At 42.1% G+C, this 21126-nt stretch overlaps 1 protein-coding gene across 1 annotated transcript in view; it reads left to right on the top strand.

The window, feature by feature from the left end:
- Positions 1–20265, top strand: part of LOC139465883 (UPAR/Ly6 domain-containing protein qvr-like) — a 53200-nt gene extending 32935 nt beyond the window's left edge. The window contains exons 2-3 of the mRNA XM_071247855.1: positions 13731–13868; positions 17342–20265. Coding sequence (XP_071103956.1) covers positions 13731–13868; positions 17342–17565 — 362 coding nt within the window. The 3' untranslated portion in view covers positions 17566–20265. The remainder of the gene's footprint in view (positions 1–13730; positions 13869–17341) is intronic.
- Positions 20266–21126: the final 861 nt, after the last annotated feature.

The raw sequence follows: 21126 nt of genomic DNA, 5'->3' as shown, positions 1-21126 counted from the left end.
GTGATCTCATATCTTTGCATCGAGAAGCGGAGCCACACTTTTAACGTTGGTTGGTTGGTTTGTTTGTTGTTTAACGTCGTACTCAGCAATATTCCAGCTATATATGAAGGCTGTCTGTAAATAATCGAGTCTGGACCAGAAAATCAAGTGATTGACATCATGGGCATCGATCCACGCAATTGGGATACGATGACATGCATTAACCAAGCCAGCGTGCCTGACCACCCGATCCCGTTAGTCGCCTCTTACGACAAGCATAGTCGCCTTTTACGGCAAGCATGGATTGCTGAAGACCTATTCTAACGCGGATCTTCACTCTTAACGTGAGTGTGAGAAGACTTAAGCATTGATGCAGCCTTACACTGGGACTAGAATAAGAAAGTTTACATGAGGGCTTCAAATAAGATTGAAGTTTCTAATCTGGGGACATTTCAGGACCTTTGTTGATCTCGTGTAACGCTTCGTTGTCTCGAGATTCGCCGAGATTAAGGTCGTCGATGACAACGTTCCAGCTGTCTACGTTTCCAGCAGTTGCTTCCAACGTTGCTTGTAGTATCTACCCACAATCCCTTCTACTGTCAAACGGGTAAAGGCTGTGTGGTTTAATAGGCTATAATGATGCTGACGAGATAAACGGTACAGTCGATAATAGCTATATTATTGGAAAATAATACCACATATGTGAGGTTGCAGGTTCGATTCACATCATGGAACTTCCATGCGAAAAAAATCCATTCTCAGCTTCCTAGGGAGTATACAACCCAGTCAGGCGCTAGACGGTTAACTTTCACATTACCATCTCATCCTATCGGGTACCCATTTTTACTGCTGAGTAAGCAGAGGCATATTTAGAACAAAGTCACTTGCGTAAGAAGACACCACATGTATACATGTGCCTCTGGTAATATGGGTAGAGGTTACTTTAATTTAATAGCATGTATTTCGCCATTTTGGTTTATTGAAAATTAAGACTACATAGTTACAGAAACGAAACATACAAATCATTGGCATGAAATGTTAATGGTTATTTATTACAGCATTAAGATATACTTCAAATTATCTTATGTAGCTACTTGATACACCTGACTGTTTCTTGGAATTAACTGCCATTATTAAACCATGCACGTAATAAGCCTATGTCCACATAGGACTAATTTTCCGATTCACTCGGTATATACAAAAAACGAACAAGAAATCAAAGAAGTAATCAAATTAAATGGGTTTTTTTTAAATTTGATTATTTTTAATGAATGATGAGCAATAACAATATCTTGGATTACATGTAATATGGCTCTATTCCACAAATTAAACTTTTGATTGTTGTTAGATGCTCATATTCACTGAACATATTTGGAATTGATGGATCCATATTTTAAATCACCCAGTCCCCCGTGGTTGTGTCAGCGTGTGAAACATCCACGCTGATAGCTTACAAAGTTTAAGCAAAATGATAAATAGTGTGTCGGCGAATTTGCATCAGAAGTGTTGTATATTTCAAGCGTTTAATGAAATTCAATGCACAGTCGTAGCTCTGGCCGCTATCATATTTTTGCGTCAGTACCGTGTTCCACTGACCTCACAAATCTGCTGTATGAAGGCACGGATCTCTACACTCATTATAGTTAACACCTCATTATAGTTGACACAGAAGGCCATGAGTGTTATTTAGACCAGTTTTGTGGCCCAGTCACAGATGCTCCAAATGTTGATTGATCCGAATGGACAAGCATTCCGTCTTCTGTTTAGGGGGAGGTCGGGTAGCCTAGTGGTTTAAGCGTTTGCTCGCCATGCCGAGGACCCGGGTTCGATTCCTGACATGGGTACAATGTGTGAAGACCATTTTTAGTGCCCCCCCCCCCCCCCCCGTGATATTGCTGGAATATTGCTAAAAGCGGCCTAAAACCATACTCAATCACTCTTCTATTTAGTACGAAGAATGACTTGTTATTTTACATCTTGGTCACCCGGCGAAGATCCGGTTTAGAATTGGTCTTCAGCTACCCGTGCTTGTCGTAAGAGGTGACTAACAAGGTCGGATGGTCAGGCTCGCTGACTTGGTTGATGCATGTCATCGTATCCAAATTGCGTGGATCGATTCTTATGATATCAATCACTGGATTTTCTGGTCCAGACTCGATAATTTACAGACCGCCGTCATATGGCTGGAATATTGCTGAGTACGCCGTTAAACAACACACAAACAAACAAACAAACAAACACTATGATTTGACCCTTACAAGTGTTTTGAGAATAACTGTGCTAAAATACAGAGAGTACGTACAGCATGTACATACCATAATTATTGATGAGTGAGTTGGGTTTAACGCCGCTTTTAACAGTATTCCAGTTATATCGCGGCGTGTAAGCTTAATGTGGGAGGTTGGCTCGAAGTGATGCAGGTCTCAGACGTTTACCACTTCGGTGAAACCCACGAGCACGGTGTGGTGCTGACAAACCTAGAAACATAATCGGGGCGGACCGGGATTCGAACCCACAATCATAGGTTTCTGGCGTGACCAAGGTATGCAACTCTGCACAGCGAATCGCGGCGCCTTAGACGACTGGGCCGTCCGTGTCCCCTTAATTATTGATGAAATGAGTATGGTAGGTGATGTTTACAGTGATAAATCGCAGATTAATTGACGTTACTTGTAATGAGCATGTGTTTGGTGGCTTAAATGTCATTGTTGTTGGAAACTTCTTTCAAGTACGTCCTGTTCTTAATAGGTTTGTTTTTAATAATACAATATTGTGGCAACTGTTCCAACACATATTTATAAGGAAAATATGATCTAATAAAGAGTATGCCTTATTGCTGAACGGAGCACGTGTTGGCTTCGTGACTGCTGATGATATTAATTTAACGTACTAAAATCACGACTCAATCATACTCAGTTGACAGAATTCCAATCAGCTTTGCACATTTATCCACTCAGAAAATGTCTTAAAACTTACAATGACAAAAATCAAATAATTTCAGTTTGTAACATATACAAGTGCAGCGGAACTTTCTTTTTCTGGTGATGATAAATTGTCGCAATTTGAATCTGTTCCTCTTGACATGATCCCAGATGGTGATAGGTCAGCTAGTGGTTTGGGGAGACCATTTCAATTTGTACACGTGTGGTCCTGATGAACAATATACACACGAATCGAGGACTTGTCAGTGGTGCAAATAGAGGTTGTTGACTCGGTAGATTTGTTCAAGTATATTGTGATGAAATGTATAATAAAGTGCAAAGATCATGTTATATCACTTGATAATGCGCATCTGCCTTTATTGTAGGCTGTTTCGATGTATTTTCCACATGTTTATTTTTGTGCCAGAAAGTGCTGCCATTCAATACGAGTGAGTAAGTATGGTTTTACGCCACTTTTAGCAATATTCCAGCAATATCACGGCGGGGGACACCAGAAATGGGCTTCACACATAGTACCCATGTCGGGAATCGAACCCGGGTCTTCGGTGTGACGAGCGAATGCCTTAACCACTAGGCTCCCCGACCGCCCCCTATTCAATACGAACCTACAGCTACCATATGCAAATGGGGCTAATAATAAATTATTTTTGTGTCTTTTTTTGCTTACCAACCTTGTCTTATTAGTGGCAAAATATAAATATGCAGCTTCGTGCCTTTCACTTCTGCCATGCAGAAGCACCGTGAGGTATATACACGTTACATTTTCTCCCGTTTAATTTGTCATGTATTAAATTTTTATTCAGTATCTCAGTAACATTATAATAACATATCTCTGAGTCATCAAATATGGAGGGGAACCTTGATTCTCTGCATCAATGTGTTCATGTATATATAACAAACGGATCTGTAGGATATGGCGTCGTCTGTTATACAGACCCTGAAAACAAATATATCCAAGACAGCCCATGCAAGTCTATAATGTTTGGCAAGTCTAGATTACTGCTGTATCAGGCTGAAATGAAGAAAGTCTCTGGGCTCGTTTATATTATATTTTATAGCTATAATTTAAGAACTGTTTTTCTGTAAAATATGTTCATTTCAGAGACTAGATGTTAGTCTAGATATGACGTATAATATGAGTGTTTTTCATTCGAGCTCTTTTCTATGTGTTCTAATTACTAACACCCATTCTGTTTCCACGTATGACGTTATGTATAACGACAGGTCTCTTTAGGGCGCCCTCTCGTGGGAGGTTTTATCCGCCATGTTGTCCCGTCTGTGATCAATGGGTCGTTCTGACGTTTCCCGCAACTCACTAGGGACTTACAGCTCAACATTTTTCTCGTTTTGTAATCTAATCACCATGAATCGCATGAAAACGCTTACAATAGATGTAAATGTCAATCGGGTTGTAAAGGAAGCCACTATATTTTCTCTCGAAATTATGTCACAAGTATTCATGCACCCCATCAGTTTTCACGCGAGTCCAGTATCCCATATGAACATTACACCTCCCATCGGAACCGGCACTGTTAGTGACCTTTATAGGTCGTCCTGTCCCACGTGGATGTATAACGGATTATCAATTAACTTGATTCATGCATGTCATGGTATCCCAATTGTGTACATCGATGCTCATGATGTCAATCACTGGATTGTCTGGTCAGAGACGGTTATTTACAGACCGCCGTCATATAGCTGGAATATTGTTCAGTGCGGCGTTAAACAACAAACGCACACAGAGTTGGATTTGGTAAAGGTCTGAGCCAAATGAATATCTTCCTATTTTACTTCATTCCATTATGAAATGAATAAAATGTACTGAATGAACTCGTTCTATGGAACACGATTGCAAAAAAATGATGAATCGTAAGGTGAAACTGAGTTAAAACAGCTGCATGGTCTCAAAGAGATCTGTACATTACATAGGTGGAACACAGGCAGAAAACGTTATAATTACTTTTCGCGCTGTGGTCTTTTTCTGGTGTGGTTTTGTTCAGTGGTGTGTTTGAAGGTTAATCTTTGGGCTTCAAGTGCGCGCTCAGTAAATGAATGCTTTCATGGTCTTGTTTTTATGGACGTGGTTTTCTTTGTTGAAAGCCCTATCGTGGGTATCATTGACGCCTCGAAGACGCTCGCGAGACCAGACGTAATCTAAATGTAGACCGAACGAGACTAAACGAGATTCTACGGAGGTCGGAAGAAATCATTGTCACCTTGCCTGCGTTTATAGAACGTGGTTCAGCAAACTGTAATTAAATGTAACCAAATGAGATTTCTTGAGGAAAAGATCCGCGGTGTCCTTCTTGAGCGAGAGGTTTCCTCCGACCACTCGTCATTAACCTTTGGTGTTGCTGTAAAGGGTATTTTGAAACAGCAAGGCTGTCCGAAGTTGCTTCACTGAAGCCGAAATTCCCAAATCAGTGCTAATTGTCATAGTGTCCGGCATGATATAAGTAATTCTAACACATTTAGAAAGAAACAGTTATTGGATCTTTAAAGACACCAGGTTAGGTGGGATGATTTTGAGTTTACTATATTTATTTGTTTGTTTGTTGTTTAATGCCGCACTCAAGAAATATTCCAGCGACGACAGTCTATAAATAATCGAGTCTGGACCAGACAATCCAGTGACTGACATTGTGATCACCCATCTATACAATTAGGATATGATGGATTACATGCATCAACCAAGCCAGCGAGTCTCACTACCCGATCCCGTTAGTCGCCTCTTGGCAAGCATAGGACAAACTCGGGTTGCTGTAGACCATTTCTAACCGGGATCTTCACGGGGGGACAAGCTAGGTTTGCTGTAGACCACGGTGGAGATGATTCTATAGAATCATATGACTTATTATGATGTCATTAAGGTGCGCTTTGAACACGTAACGTGTGAACCTCGGCGTCAGTATCGCTTGCATGGCGATGGCACCGTGGCTGTCTGAATTTAAAACGGCTTCCAGATCCGCAGATCTTTCTTGGTTATAGGAATTGTTAAAGTCTGATGGATGAAAGGACACAATAACTGTTTGATCTACACGGCAGCACCATGGTGATCATTATTCTATGGGGGAACCCAGACGTGCTACAATTGCATGGGGTTGCTGTGGGTTGTTTAGACTGGGATGGCCTTGGTTTTAAAAGGCTGACAGATTTAAAATGAAGGGGTTTGGGGCAGTGTATACTGGTCGATTCTGAGTGATACCGGGTGGTTCTGGGTAATATTGGGGGATAACGGATGATAATGACTGATGTCGGTGATGCCGGACAATGACGAGTAATGCCGAATGATACCGGGTAATATCGTGGGTTTACGAATGGTACTGAATAATACCGCGTGATACCGGTTGACGCCGGGTGACGGTAATGTTCTGCCTGGTCTTAAACTGAGAACATTCAGCAACACAACCATGGTAGAACTACATGATGTATACCAACATAAGATAGCTCATCACAGCTGGCGTGTGTAACAACATCGCATGGACGAAAGTGAAGGATTTCGTGGTCGCTGGGTGAGTTGAGGTGAAATCGGGTTTAACGTCGCGTCCAAGATTATTGCACTTATGTAGCCACGTGCATGCACGTGTGTGTGTGGCTGCTTGTACTGCCGGTTTATAGTGCTAGCCCACTGAGATACCATGCCGCAGTTAAATATGAATTCCCCACGCAGACACAGTATACTGACTCCGAGGCGACCAGTCCTTCCGCTCTCCAGGCGGACGCTCTACCACTAGACCAGGCGGTCGTGGTCGCTACAACTAGTCATTGCATGCATACATGTTAACAAATTGACATTAATAATATATATCATGAATTAAGATGAATAATAAAACAGTCCATCACAGCTGGCTGCGTGAGTTCGTATTACACATAGAGCATTAATTCTGCGCTATCAGCATGCTGCATGTTTTGCTTTGAAATTTCTCGAATCAACTCAAATGAATTCTATATTTTTGAAGACCGTTACTTATGTCACATATATGACGTAAAGTTATTTTCCTTACTGATTTATAGAGAATGTCACCCTCGTATATCTAATATAAACAACGTAATATGTACAGTTAACCAGCTTTAGTGGCAGAGAGATAAGGGATGTCACCTGATTGTGATGTCATGGGAGGAATTCATTGTTGCAATATCTCCAAAATGTTATTATGTATTAATAACCAAACTTTGCCAGAATAGCATACGGGGTGGTGGGGTAGCCTAGTGGTTAAAGCGATGGCTCATCACGCCGAGGACCCGGGTTCGACTTCCCACATGGGTACAATGTGTGAAGCCCATTTTCCGGTATCCGCCGCCGTGATATTGCGGAATATTGTTAACCATTCTCACTGACTCATTCTCAATACCGTACGAATTAATGAATACTAAGAATCTGTTCCATATAAGGAATAGATATTAGTTTGGTTCTCTCTTACAATGTCCTACACTTCCAACATCTGACCCGTAAAGACCCGGGGTAGAATAGTTCTCCAGCAACCCATGCTTGTCGTAGGGGACGACTAACGGGATCGGGTGGTAAGGCTCGCTGACTTGGTTGATGCATGTCATCGTATCCCAATTGCGTGGAGCGATGCTCATGATGTCAATCACTGGATTGTCTGGTCCTGACTCGATTATTCACAGACCGCCGTCATATGGCTGGCATATTACTGAGTGCGGCGTTAAACAACAAACAAAACAAAACAAAACTTCAAAGATCATTCCACGTTATTGCATATGTTTCGTATATACGTAAATTGTACAAGGCACATGAGGCATAAACATGTTCGACTGTTTGACTGCTTGCCTGTACTGACCTGACTATAACAGTAAAACATGCATCACGTCCGTTACATCTTGACATCACGAAATGCTTATATAACAGACATTCCAACTGGTTAGTTGAAACAATATATCTCGTTTAAAAAAACGACGCTTATTTAAAAATTGTAATCCTGAGGGCATATTGCGCAATCTGCCTGTAAAGGAAATTATTTCCATTAAACAGGGATCCAGTGCTTTATCTGAAACACATTAAGTAACATTGAGCGTATTCGGCCGTGTGTGTTGATATGGCATATGCGATCAATGACAGAGGGATTCATAACGAGTTTTGCCGCTTTAGCATGTTCTCTGCAACAAAGAATGCTTTTAAGAGCACATAGAGACTCTATTCTCGTCAAATGTTGAAGCGTGTACGGCTGCATTCTTTGATTAGAAGGATGATTGTATTGTCGATAATTGAAGTCAAACCTTATTCATTTGAAAATTGATCAAAATGAAAATAGATTTCCAACAAAAGTGGTTGATTTGAAAACACTGTAATTAATCAATAGCAATCAAACTTCACTTTTCAATGACCCACCTTGTTTACTTTGTGAATAACGCTATCTTCTGTAGCTCACCTTATCCGGTGTTGGACCTTCGGTTACGAGGGTCAGCCAACAGTGTCGATGGAAAATAAATTAGTTTGAGTGAGTAAGTAAGTGAGTCACGTCCACTTGGATACCTGGACCCTGCTTCACAAAGCGATCGTAGGGCTAAGACGATTGTCACTATACTTTAACCTAGACTTAGGACGCTGTGTGAAACTGAACCTACAAACATTGCGGAGACATTCGTGTACCAATATTCCCTCGTGAGAGACTCAGACAGCTGCGTAATATACGGCTGCGTCCATAAAGATAATAACTACACGGTGCAATACTGAGAGTGCGTGAATGGGTGATTAAGTAGGGTTTAACGTCGCTTTGAACAGCATTTCAGTTATGTCACAGTCTGTCAGTGTGGTGTTGGAGGAAAGACCAAAACGAAGCAGGTCCTAGACTTTACCACTTAAGGGAGGCCTACGAACACGAATATGGTGCTTACAAACACAGAATAATAATCAAGGTGAATGTTGGATTCGAACCCACGATCACAGGACTCTGGTACGCCTAAGGGACGCAACTCTGCACAGCGAATTGCAGCGCTTTTGATATCTGTGCTACCCGTGCCCGACATTACGTGGACAGATACACAGTGTTGCTAAATGTTCCCTGCATCACAATGTGCTTGAGCCGGGATGTAGGTGGTCAGAACCTACAACATGGTCACCTACACATAGGTCACAGAGCAGCCGTGTGCACCATGCCCAAGGGAAAGTGCTCCTGTGTGACTCGTCCAGCGCTTATAGACAAAACCAACACGAGTCGGATCGCGTGGCTTACTTGTTTTTTCTAGTAATCAATAGTAGTCCACTCTGTGTGTGATGAAGAATGAGGGATGGTTTTTAACGCCGGAGATTACACTACATCACTATTGATCGTGTAGGACCGCTTCTGTATTGCCGACTCATTGGCCCCCTATTAAATGCAATTAGATCACAATTTTGGTCGTTACCGTGTTTGCCTGGCTGGTGGCCTGCTGACGTAGGCTAGTCGTAATGACATTGGGGTTCCTCCAATGTGATATCTCTAGATGGACACTCGAGATAAATATGATTTGGTGATGAATTATCTCGAAACTTTGTCCCGAGTAGCGGCTTCGAATGTGCAGGAATAACGTTGTGGGTCGGAGGCTGTTGGTTGTGGTGGGGTGTTGGTTGTGAGCTGTTGGTTGTGAGCTGTTGGTTGTGAGCTGTTGTTTGTGGGCTGTTGGTTGTTGGGTGTAGGTTGTCGGTTGTATGGGCTGTTGGTTGAGTGGGCTGTTGGTTGAGTGGGCTGTTGGTTGAGTGGGCTGTTGGTTGAGTGGGCTGTTGGGGTTGTAGGCAGTTGGCAGTTGGGCCGTTTCAGGGTTGGAGTTTGGGGGTTCTTTGTTTTGGACCGGGAGTTTAGGTTTGGTTGTTTTGGGTTGCGTAGGCTGCTGGGGGTTGAGCTTCTTGGTTAAGGGGGTTGGTGGATGTGTGTGATGTTTTGATTGGTGTTTGGGGGGTTTCTGGGGCTGCGGTTTGGGCTGGTATTAAGAAAATAAATGTGGACTGATCTGTTTGCGCCCTTAATAAACTTGACGCTGATTACGAAGCTGCCTGTCAGTGGACTTCATGGACGTGTTTCCAGTGCACGTACAAGAGATGAGATCTCCAGAGACTAGCCGGTGATGTTATGTTGAACATTGGCTCAACTTATGTTGCCATTCTCTGTGTTCTAATATTTCATTACGAGCTGCAGCGTGTCTAACCTTATTCACTAATGCGATCTCCTCGTTTCCTGTCGAGGTCTTTCTCGGTTTGTCTCGAAATGTTATTTACACATAAGAAACGCGACACTCTTTTCTGATGTGTGAATGTTTACATTCCATATACATATGACACGTGACACATCAGCAATTTCTCCTCCATAACATGATTTTACAGCTGCCTGATATTTTTCTATTTCAAAATGCCGTCCCAATGGCATCGAGAAATGCTTGGTTGCTTTGGAAACGTGGGAATTGCCTCATTTACTTTGACTAACTGGGAATCAAATTTGCTCATATTTTACTGTGCGTGCTTCTTGTTGGCCGGTGCATGTCTGTCTTCAGTCTCACCATCTCGCTCTGATCTCGGGGGGATTCGAGCCTCTCCGCTTTTCTGGCCGAACAGAAGAACCCCGCGCAGGATTACATAGAGGCGCCGATAGGCCTCGTCGGTGCTACCGCTTGCCTTGTACACAGCTTAATCAACGATGGACGTTTGGACGTCTCAACTTTCGAATCTGGAGAGGTTTAGAGGTTTAGCGAATTGTAGGAGTTTGCCTGTCTATTGACTAGATGGTCAATACTTGGGTACGTTTTGGCGAAGTGTTCATAGTGTGTGTTTTAATGAATGAGTTTTACGCCACTTTTAGCAGTATTCCAGTCATATCACGACGGGGGACACTGGGGATGGGCTCAACTGTCCCGGGTCTTCGGCGTGAGGAGCAAACATTTTAACTACTAGGGTACCACACCGCCTCCTTATCGATAGTGAGGACATCTAGACAGTACACACAGCTCGCGCTAATTCCACCGTCCCTATACAATTTGTGAGGTGTTATATCCACACACAAATATTTGCCCTCATTATTCATTTGTGATATCTTTGCGCAGCATTAAACTCCACTTATTCAGTTAAATGCACTCATAGCACAAGCGCATTTCTCTGGGTGTTTGGCTCTGTGACATTTTAACCACCCGGAGCATAATTTCACTGGATGTCAGGCTGTTTTACACAATGTTATAACCAAGCGTTAAATAGCATAATGATATAACCCAAAACTAGAGTCGGTTCACTGATAGCTATATATCAATTGTATACGGCTGGCATCCCTTCATTGGATGTTTAGCTATATAACAATATTATTAATTTATAACACTAGAGCCACTTCATTAGATGTTTGGTAATGGGACATAATGTTTTAACATTAGCGCCAGTTCACTGGATGTCTGGCTGTATAACACTGTTATAACACTTCGCGGGATGTGTCATGTCATATTGACATACTAGCAATCATCTGACTCCTTGAAAGAACGTTTGTAACCGTAATATATCTATATCATGACACCAAGCGGTAGCGAAGCTGGTCAAACACCACGTCCACGAATGTGTCGACGTCACAGCTGTACAGCGGCAAGGATAGAGACACACATCAATAGTATTATAACACCAGTCCACTGTATTCACGTAGGTTGAAATGACGAATATATTTAATGCACAGTTGTGCGCATCGTTCCATCGCTTCACCGTCTAACCATCTACATCTCTGGTGCCATATGGTACCATGCTAAAGGTTTTGTTGGTTTGTACTAGACTTCTAGTCTTTGAAATGAACATATGTCACAGAAGAAAACAGTTGTTAAATGATCTTAATAAAAATATAATAAAAAGACCCTCTTCATTTGCAGATACTGCAGTAATCTAGACTTGCGCACTATTATAGACTTGCATGGGCTTTACGGGATATGTATGCTTCAGGGTATTACATCTGGACGACTTTCACGAGCTGCAGTAGCCTGTCTCAAAGTCCCTGAACCATATCATTTCCCCTTCTTCCCAGCCCTTAGTGTAATGCTATAACCCTAATTAAAGCAAGTCTAGATTTTCCACAAATTCTATAATATCCCATCTCATTGGGGTCCCTTTTCAATTTAAATGTTAATATAATTTTTGCTTGTTTCTTTCAAATATATTTTAAGAGACTAAGCGTTAGTCGAGAGATACAGGAGTAATGTTCTCAATGTTCATCAAATGGTCTCACGGATATCCTACTTTTAATTAATAAAGGTGGATGACGTCACTGCTAGTGCTCGAGTTTACATGAGTGTGCATAACGATGGTGCTCGTATTAAATATTCCAACATCAAACAGCATCTGACTCATAGGTATCTCACTCATGGGTAATAATGCATATTGAAGTCATATTCTGCCTGTGATTAAAACACAAAGAGTCTCTCAACCGTTTAATAAGATGCCGGAAAGCTTTGTGGTAGACTTCGATCTCTGATGCTCTGACCACCACTCCACCCCCCGCCATCCCCACCCTCCGCGCTTCCCCCACCCCCCGCGCTTTCCCCATGTAAACCGACGTATGGTAATTGGAGCAGGCCTGACGGCTGTGCCACTTTATGGCGTGCAAACAAGATAGCTCTTAAGGGCAAATTCACTTATAAGTTTCAGTCGTTGGGGGTAATCTATTTCAAAGAATCCCGATAGATCTTCCAGACTGGTTCCGCGATCGGCTTGAGCTTCTGAAAGCGCTGCGACTTCTGTAATCGGTCGCAATGACTTATGGCATGCCTACACGTAAATCGGAAGGAATTTTCTAAAACATTATGCTTCCCACAATATGGTTGGGTCTCTCCGTGTGGTTCACGGTGACATATTATTGATGGATGTGTTGTCATGGTGTCAATTACTGGATAGTCTAGATGTTTATAAGACTGCCGTCACATATCTGTATGAGTAGGGAGTTAAACAACAAACAAACAAACAAACAAACACGCTTATTGCTTCTGCGAGGTTGGCCAACACCATACCGGTGCTCTTTGATTGAATCATTCAGCCTATTAAGGTCTCCCTGCAAAGGAAGATCCTGGGTAGAATTGGTCTTCAGCAACCCATTCTTGCTGTAAACGGCGACTATGCTTGTCGTAAGAGGCGACTAACGGGATCGGGTGGTCAGGCTCGCTGACTTGGTTGATGCATGTCATCGTATACCAATTGCGTGGATCGATGCTCATGATGTCAATCACTGGATTTTCTGGTCTAGACTCCATTATTTACAGACAGCCATCATATAGCTGGAATATTGCTTGGTGTGGCGTTCAACAACAAACAAACAAACAAACTCCCTGCAAAGCCGCGTTAAACCAAACTCACTTGCCTCACCCAATATTTTGTGGAATAAATATCTTGTATTATCATTCAAATAAGCAAGTTATTAATCCTAGTTTCTACCGTTTTACTTTTATAGATTGAATTTAGTGCTCAAAACCAGTTTGTGGCCTTCGGTTTTTGTAAATCAATGGAGAACCATGATCACCTCTGTCGCGTGCCCTAATTGACAATATATGTCTAAAGAGGATTGAAGCACTTGTTATTGAACAAGTGACGAACATGTGTGTTATCGTCGTCTTGTGGCCCATCCAAGGCCACATCGCGATATTGATTCTCCGGGGATGATGTTACTCCCGATTCCATGATGCCCCGGTTGTATTAACAACGCCATTATAGTGTATTACCAAGGGTTTTAGGCTGGAAGTCCTGACACCATATTTTCGATTAGTTTGTTACAGGAGATAAACGCCAATTATCGCCATTTCATGTGTCTTGTGATTAATGTGACCGTTCATTACAATGTTTCTGATTGGTTGATGTGTATTTTCCAGAGCCAATCACCTGCTACATCTGTGCGGGTCGCGCAATCAACAGCACGTGCTCCGATCCCATCGACGTGAAGCGGAAGGAGCTTAAGAAGAAGGACTGTGGGAAAGGAATCTGCCTCAAGTGGACCTTCTACAAGGAGAGTGAGTTGGCCAAACACTTCACAAAAACCCGCAAACATATTGATATGCCGATAATTCCCAGCGTGGCATTATCTTTATATTCGACCTAGTTTTGCGAGTTTTACTTCTTAAAACGTCAAACGCGTAATTAAAGCGGAAGTTGATAACATGTTGAAAACTGGTAATGGTTTCAAGAATTTAAAACACACGGGAATGTAAAATTGTTTGAGAATTCGTGACATAAGAACACCATATCGGCATGTGACGAGATGACTGTGTCTGCCAACACTATGTGTGGCGTCTCTGGCGTCACAATCAGGCATGGTACTGGCACAGCTGGCTAGAACTTTGGACTCTTGGTCTTAATTAAAATAGCCATCAGCACGTCAAGGTAATTAACACACGTATAAAGACACATGTCATTGAGAGATCATAATGCGTTCACCTTGAACATTAATGTTAATATAATGTTCTTTAAAGAACTGTGTTGCACGTGCATTACATGTAAAATGTAATATGTGGCCGTGCATTCAGTTACAGGAATTATGGCAGTATATTAGGTCATTAAGCTCTGACCCCTGTAAGTGAGTGAGTGAGTGAGTATGGTTTTACGCCGCTTTTAGCAATATTCCACCAATATCACGGCGGGGGATACAGAAAATGGGCTTCACACATTGTACCCATGTCGGGATTCGAACCCGCTTTAACCACTAGGCTACCCGACCGCCCCCCTGACCCCTGTAAGCTCTGGTGTAAGCTGGGCAAGGATGGCCCAGTAGGTTATCGTTGTGAAGGGTTAAGACGCTAAGCTTCCCTGGTTGTTGGTGGGCCAATACGAACAGTGGTGTTTGCATCACAATGTGTGCCACAAAGTTACAGTGTCGTCCCAGTACCATCTGCATCCCCATTATCTCCCACGTTAAGATGACACGCTGTGATACCTACCTCATTCAGTCCAGTCGTATAGTACCGATCTTCCTGACGTATATCGTACTTCACCTTGTCGATCCTATACACTGGAGCCGCTACCGTGGGCTCCACATCCAGATGGCACATTTATTACAGAATATAATGTTACTGGTGCCAGGCCACGTTAATTGTGTCCTTGTTTCTCATCAAGTTATAGGTAGATAAGAGTTTAATTTATAGTTAATTTCGAGGTTCCAAGCCACAGAGCCAAAATTCCCCATATTTTATCACGAAATTAAGAATATGTTGATTTGCCATTTAAAATAAATCCTAAATACACACCACGTTGGTAACTGTCTATATGGATTACACATAAACATGCACGACTACAAAGTGGATAATGATTTAAAACTGTGGAACCAGAACAGAAATTACATGCCAACAATAAAATGAAACTTTAATGTCTGATAGATTTTTAGGGTTTGTCGGTGATGAGAAGCAAGAACTATGTTATGTGGTCCTAACTACTAATGTAACGCCGCTGTGGTGTATGGGGTACTGCAGCTGGCACAGGTGCGATATGCAATCCGATGCACACTAGCACCACCAACCTCTCCATCCCTACCCCGTGGCTGTTATGTGTTATAACACGCAGTACACTGTAATGTTTTCACTCAGATAGGGCCAACAACGTCTGTCACAGTCAACCAGTTCCAAATACAGTAAGCTACGGTTATAACGAACACGCTTATAACGAACTGACCGATATAACGAATTTATTTTTTAGTCCCGGCCATTTGTTGTATATAGGCTGCATATATGCTTATAACGAACTACGGTTATAACCAACTAAAATTAGTGGTCCCTTTGAGTTCGTTATAACCGTAGTTTATTGTAATCACGTCCTTCATTGTCTTACAGCATGAACTAATCTTTGAAATTACTTTTGTGAAGTTTTAAAACAACACAATAAAGCTTTATCAAAGCATCGCAAAGGAAATCGTCTCGACTAACGCTTAGTCTCTGAAAATATATAATTCTGATGGAGCCCAAATAATTCCATTTAGATTGAAAAGGAGCCCCAGTGAGAAGGGGATTCAGAGCCTTAGGAAAATCTAGACTTGCTTCATTTTGGGCTTTACGACTGAGCTGAATGAAAATAATGTGGTTCGGGGACTGTGAGACAGACTAGAAATCGTCGTTCGTGCAGCTGTGGGAGGTCGTATTGAGATATTGCCTTCTCGGGCAACAGGAGCTGGCTGAACGGGTTTATTGTACAGCGGTAACAGAACCGTGTTATAGGCTGGTTGTGTCACGTGACACATATATCCTCGTGCCGTAGAAATATGAACAGGGAACGAATATATTTGATCATATGTTTATTGACTTCTGAAATGCAGGCTCCGGAAGATGTCACTGGCTATCTTGGTCTGTTACAATCAAATTTGTAAAAATCGCCAACGGCAAAAATGTCCGCAACACAGTGTCACAACGTGATTTTGTTAGGTGCGTGAATAATGTGTTTTGAAATCTGTGGTAAGTTAATTAGTTCAATGCATTTTTCATTTCTTGGTATAATATACAAAGAAATATTACACGGAATGTCGTTTTTGAAAGCCAGGTCTAGTTACAGCTCCAACGAATGGATGTCGCAGTCAAGTGGGCTAGGGGCGGTCGGGAAGCCAAGGGGTTAAAGCGTTCGCTCGTCACGCCAAAAGACCCGGGTTCGATTCCCGACATGGGTACATTGTGTGAAGTCCTTTTCTGGTGTGCCCCGCCGTGATATTGCTGGAATATTGCTAAAAGCGGCGTACAATACCATACTCACTCACTCAAGTGTAAACAAACGCACGTGTACATTTGAATTTATCATCCAACAATAGCCCTGCAAGTAACAACATTGATATCAATTTATATATCACATCCCTGATGTCTGTATACACAGCAGTGTGGATCTGACAATCTACATTTTCCCACATTTAAAAAAACCCCAAAAAACGCTTCTTGCCAAAATAATTTAAATACTCGTGATTATAACGATGAGTCTTGTCCTAGGTTACGGAAACAAGCGAGTGCTATCTTTAAAGGGAATTAACTGAGAACGCTGTTAGTTGGGATTCGTCTGAATAGGCCGAGAGTATTTGCTGGGCATAGGCTGGTCACAACACCACAGTGAATATAATCATATATCGTACACAACACTACATTGAAGTTGATGCATGTCATCGTATCCCAATTACGTGGATCGATGCTCATGGTGTCAATCACTGGATTGTCTGGTCCAGACTCGGTCATTTACAGACCGCCCTTATACAGCTGGAATATTGCTGAGTGCGGCGTTAAATAATCTACAGACAAACAAACAAACATTCAAGATAATACTGTAGTCATATAATGCATCACTACAGTGAGTATACTACATATCAATTATCTATCCGCAGTAAGATCGGGAGTGACTTTGGTCCACACGAACAGAAGCACACCCTAAATGAAATCAGTATATGATTTGTAAAATTCATTTAAATGTTTTATTTTGCCACATGTTTTTTTAAAAACTAATATATTAAATTTTCAATTTATTTCAGATGTTCTATATTTGCAACGCACGTGCTCAGCCGATCTCAATTTCCATCTTACGATGATTGACGGAGTTTGCCGGACAGAACGAAATGGAAATGGCTATCTGTGTATGTGCGGCAAGAACTTGTGCAATGTGGCCAAGCAAAGTGGACCGAATTCTTCTGCCATTTTACTCCTTCTCGTCTGTTACGCCCTCATATCGCAGCGGCAGTTGCCATGGTTATCATGACGTCAATACAAGCGGTATGGTACTGCTGGGAACTCGAAAATTGCCGAGTGTTTTGTTGGGGGCTTCTGCCTCACTATAGTGCAAGAGAGGGGCAGCGGTAATGACGGTGATATATTGTCGTCTACATGTTGTATAATGAGGGATGATGTGTACCAAGGGAGACAACCGTGATAATGACCCTACGTCAGCGCTATTCTCTAAGCCAGGGATAGATCTAGATCCATCAGGGACTTTTAAGCAAGTTGACGCTTTCATGAGATCTACAGTATTTAGCGCAGTGGGGTCCCTGAGTAGATATCACTACGCCAGTCAAACGATTCATCTATGCATATTCTGCCATTCTTAACCTACTGGACTTTCATGTACATAGTCACGGCCACGACTGTTGCTAGTGCGCCCACTAATTGCTTGAAATGACGGGTTGCTGTTACCCTAATCACGTGCACCCTGACCCCACCCTCCTTCCGTCTGATGTCCACGGTCCCTGTATAGACGGGGGCCCAGTCACCCTGGTCGGATGCTGTCGTTCAAGCGTCGACAACGTATAGAACCGCTCTAACATTTGACAGTGTCATGTAAATACACCTCGACTCACATCGATAGCTGTACATAGCCAGATAGACAAAGCTTTCCTGCGCTCATTGATTTGCGAGCACATGTTCACGGCGGACATTGGACAGCATTACTACACTCGCACTTCCTGTTGTTTCTCTTCTACATACCTCCCCAGGTGTCAAAACAATGAGAATATTAAATATTATTGATTAATCCTGAACAACGTGCGCGACATAAATGTATTCGTTCACAGTTCACTCTCCCCTCCCTTCCCACCTAACTGAAAATATGCACTATCGAGTTTGCGTGCAATAGCTCTTCCTTCATCCTCCCACCTAACTGACTTAGAAAAGCATGCACTTCACGGGCAATGTTCTTTCACTAGCTCTTCCTTCAACCTCCCACCTATCTGACGCGGCACAGCATGGCAATGTGCGCGTGCGTTCACAACTCTTCTTTAACCCTCCCACCTAACTGACGCAGCACAACAGTGCGCGCACACAGCTAGCTCTTCCCTCACCCTCCCACCTAGTGCACACTCTCCTTTTATCTTTATAAGCACAGTCGAGCTGTACACGAGATTTGCTCATTTAGTGTGGAGTAGAATATTGTGTGGTCTTGAAACGTAACATGTACACCTAATTACATTGTATTATTGCCTACGTGATGGAAGCGAAAACTGTTATATCTACTGTCTTCTAGACGGAGACGCTGGAACATAGACGCGTTTTGGGCCAAGTAATACTCTGGCCATAGAAAGGGTATTTCACAGCATTAATCACAATGGAGGTCGTAATAATGAAAGCACAAAGACAATGTGTCATTTCGTGGCATCTGACGTTACACTTGCAATAATAAGGGTATGCCATATATGAAAGTTTTATGAAAGTAGTTTCAGAGCCAACTGTTCCGTGTTTTATTTAGTATTTTGTGTTTTAATCTTTCTTTACATGTCTCACTACGTTCAGGGTATCATTGGCTTCTGTTATAGTAACACCAACAGACACAAGGGCAGATGAGCCCTTCCCACTTACAGTGGTACCGGTTGGATCAAACAAGGTTTGATCTGTCCAGTTTGACACTGTTTATTGGTACTCTGTATCTATTACAAACCACGTGATCGACCACTGAGATGTACTAGCATTTCATCAGTAACATGTCTGTTGTTTATAGTTTGTCTTCCAGGCGTTATATGACTACTGTGGTGTTTATGCCTCTTGTAAGCATGTCGTTGCCGTCGCCGGGGACGTTTCACACGCCACCACCTCACAGGGGGCCACGTGCGGAGGAAGCCAAAATGAGATTTGTGTTTTGTAGAAATGGTTGAAATTTCTTTGAATTCATGTACTTTCTTCAATTGATTTAGCTGTGTGATTTGCTGAGATGAATGGGCCTCGCACCATACTGCTCTACTCTGCGTACATAGTTATTTATAGGCAAAGTTAAGCCGGATTGATTTTCACTACAGAGTTTTGTTTCATTACGTTTTTCCAAAGCCTCCATTGATAAGATATGCTTTAATTCCCCCGAGAAAACTGGGTCGAAATCTGCATGCGATGTGTACCCGATCGATACTTCAGGCCAGAACACGCCCGCATGCAATAGAGTGGAGCGATAGTTGTTGTATAAATATTTAATAAAGTAATCACTAGACTCGTCAGTCTGTCAGTGTAGAGAAATCAGGATACATTTGCAGTTATTACATTTTTCACTGTTTGATACTTTTGACTGAATTGATGCCACTGGAGATAAAAATATGTGTATTTAAAAAAGAGCAGTTTTATACCCGTGATAGGCGTATCCCTGTCGCGGTCCTGCTATTCATGCAAGAGTTATCTCCCCTAGTAAGTGTGGATGTACAGATTTGTGACTATGCATTGAAACATTAATCACGTGATTCGACATAGAACTCACTCGCACACTTCCATAACTGTGGTTATTTTTTTATAGAATTATAAGCATTTAAAGACGAATCTCTTTAAATATTAATGTTAATCTGTAATGTATTCACGAAACATCTTAATGAGATGTATTTAGAAAATCCATTACTTTACGTTTGCACTGGGAATGATAAGATATGGCACTTATTAAATATTTCACACTATATGTACTTCTTGCACTTTATTATCTGAAATGGAGACGGATAGACACGAGGCACTAGCTGTTTTCTATTTGTAGGTATAAGATCCTATGAAAAGAATTAAGTACCGCGTTCCTTTTCAACATGTCCTTTAGCTTCAAACAATAGTACATAGCAGTGGTAAAGCCTGTGTTCACACAGACTAATGTCTCACGTTCACCTTTACAGGGTGAGATTGACCGTTTGAGATTCAGTATTCTGAGGGCCATTGTGAGATATTTGATTGATATCAGCTTCTGCATGCACCAACGTAGTTCGGGACTCCCTGAACGTCCGACATGAGGACCATCAGAGGTTGTCCATGTACGTGTGATCTACCTGTTACCTTATTTTCTCGAATAAACGCGGTCTCGAATAAACGCCGGGCCTCGATAAAACGCTGGGGAGTTTTTTAAAGCACGGAATGCTCCCCATTATTATCTTTGCTATTAAACGCCGGGGGTAAAGAGTGTCTGAAAGAAATATACGTTCGCACGTTTAATCGAGGAAATACGGTAACCTACTTTGGGCAACACGTATTTACACGAGTTGAAGATGGGGCCGACTTACTGATATCAACTTCCTTATTATTCCAGTGCGATGTGTCATAAATGTTTGAAATAGTACCAGTACTATAGTACTAGCAACCGCACCTAAATTTTGTAAATAAAGAAGATGATATCATTAAGTCAACTCTGTATTCACTGATACAGCAGCTTCTGAATATCAGGTAAAGATATTTACACGAGTACGTGCATGCAAGCTCCATTTCAGCGCGTGAAACATTCCTTACCTTTCAGGGAAAGAGGTATCGCTGTGAGGAGCATGGATGCAGGTCCGTCAGACTGTTTCAACCGACCGTACATTATTTGTTATCTCTTTGGTAG

This window comes from Haliotis cracherodii, unplaced genomic scaffold (genome assembly GCF_022045235.1).
Source record: "Haliotis cracherodii isolate W230 unplaced genomic scaffold, xgHalCrac1.p SCAF_18, whole genome shotgun sequence".
Taxonomy (NCBI): Eukaryota; Metazoa; Mollusca; class Gastropoda; order Lepetellida; family Haliotidae; genus Haliotis; species Haliotis cracherodii.
Note: the sequence above shows the minus strand (reverse complement) of the source record. Positions and strands in the feature narration are given on the sequence as shown.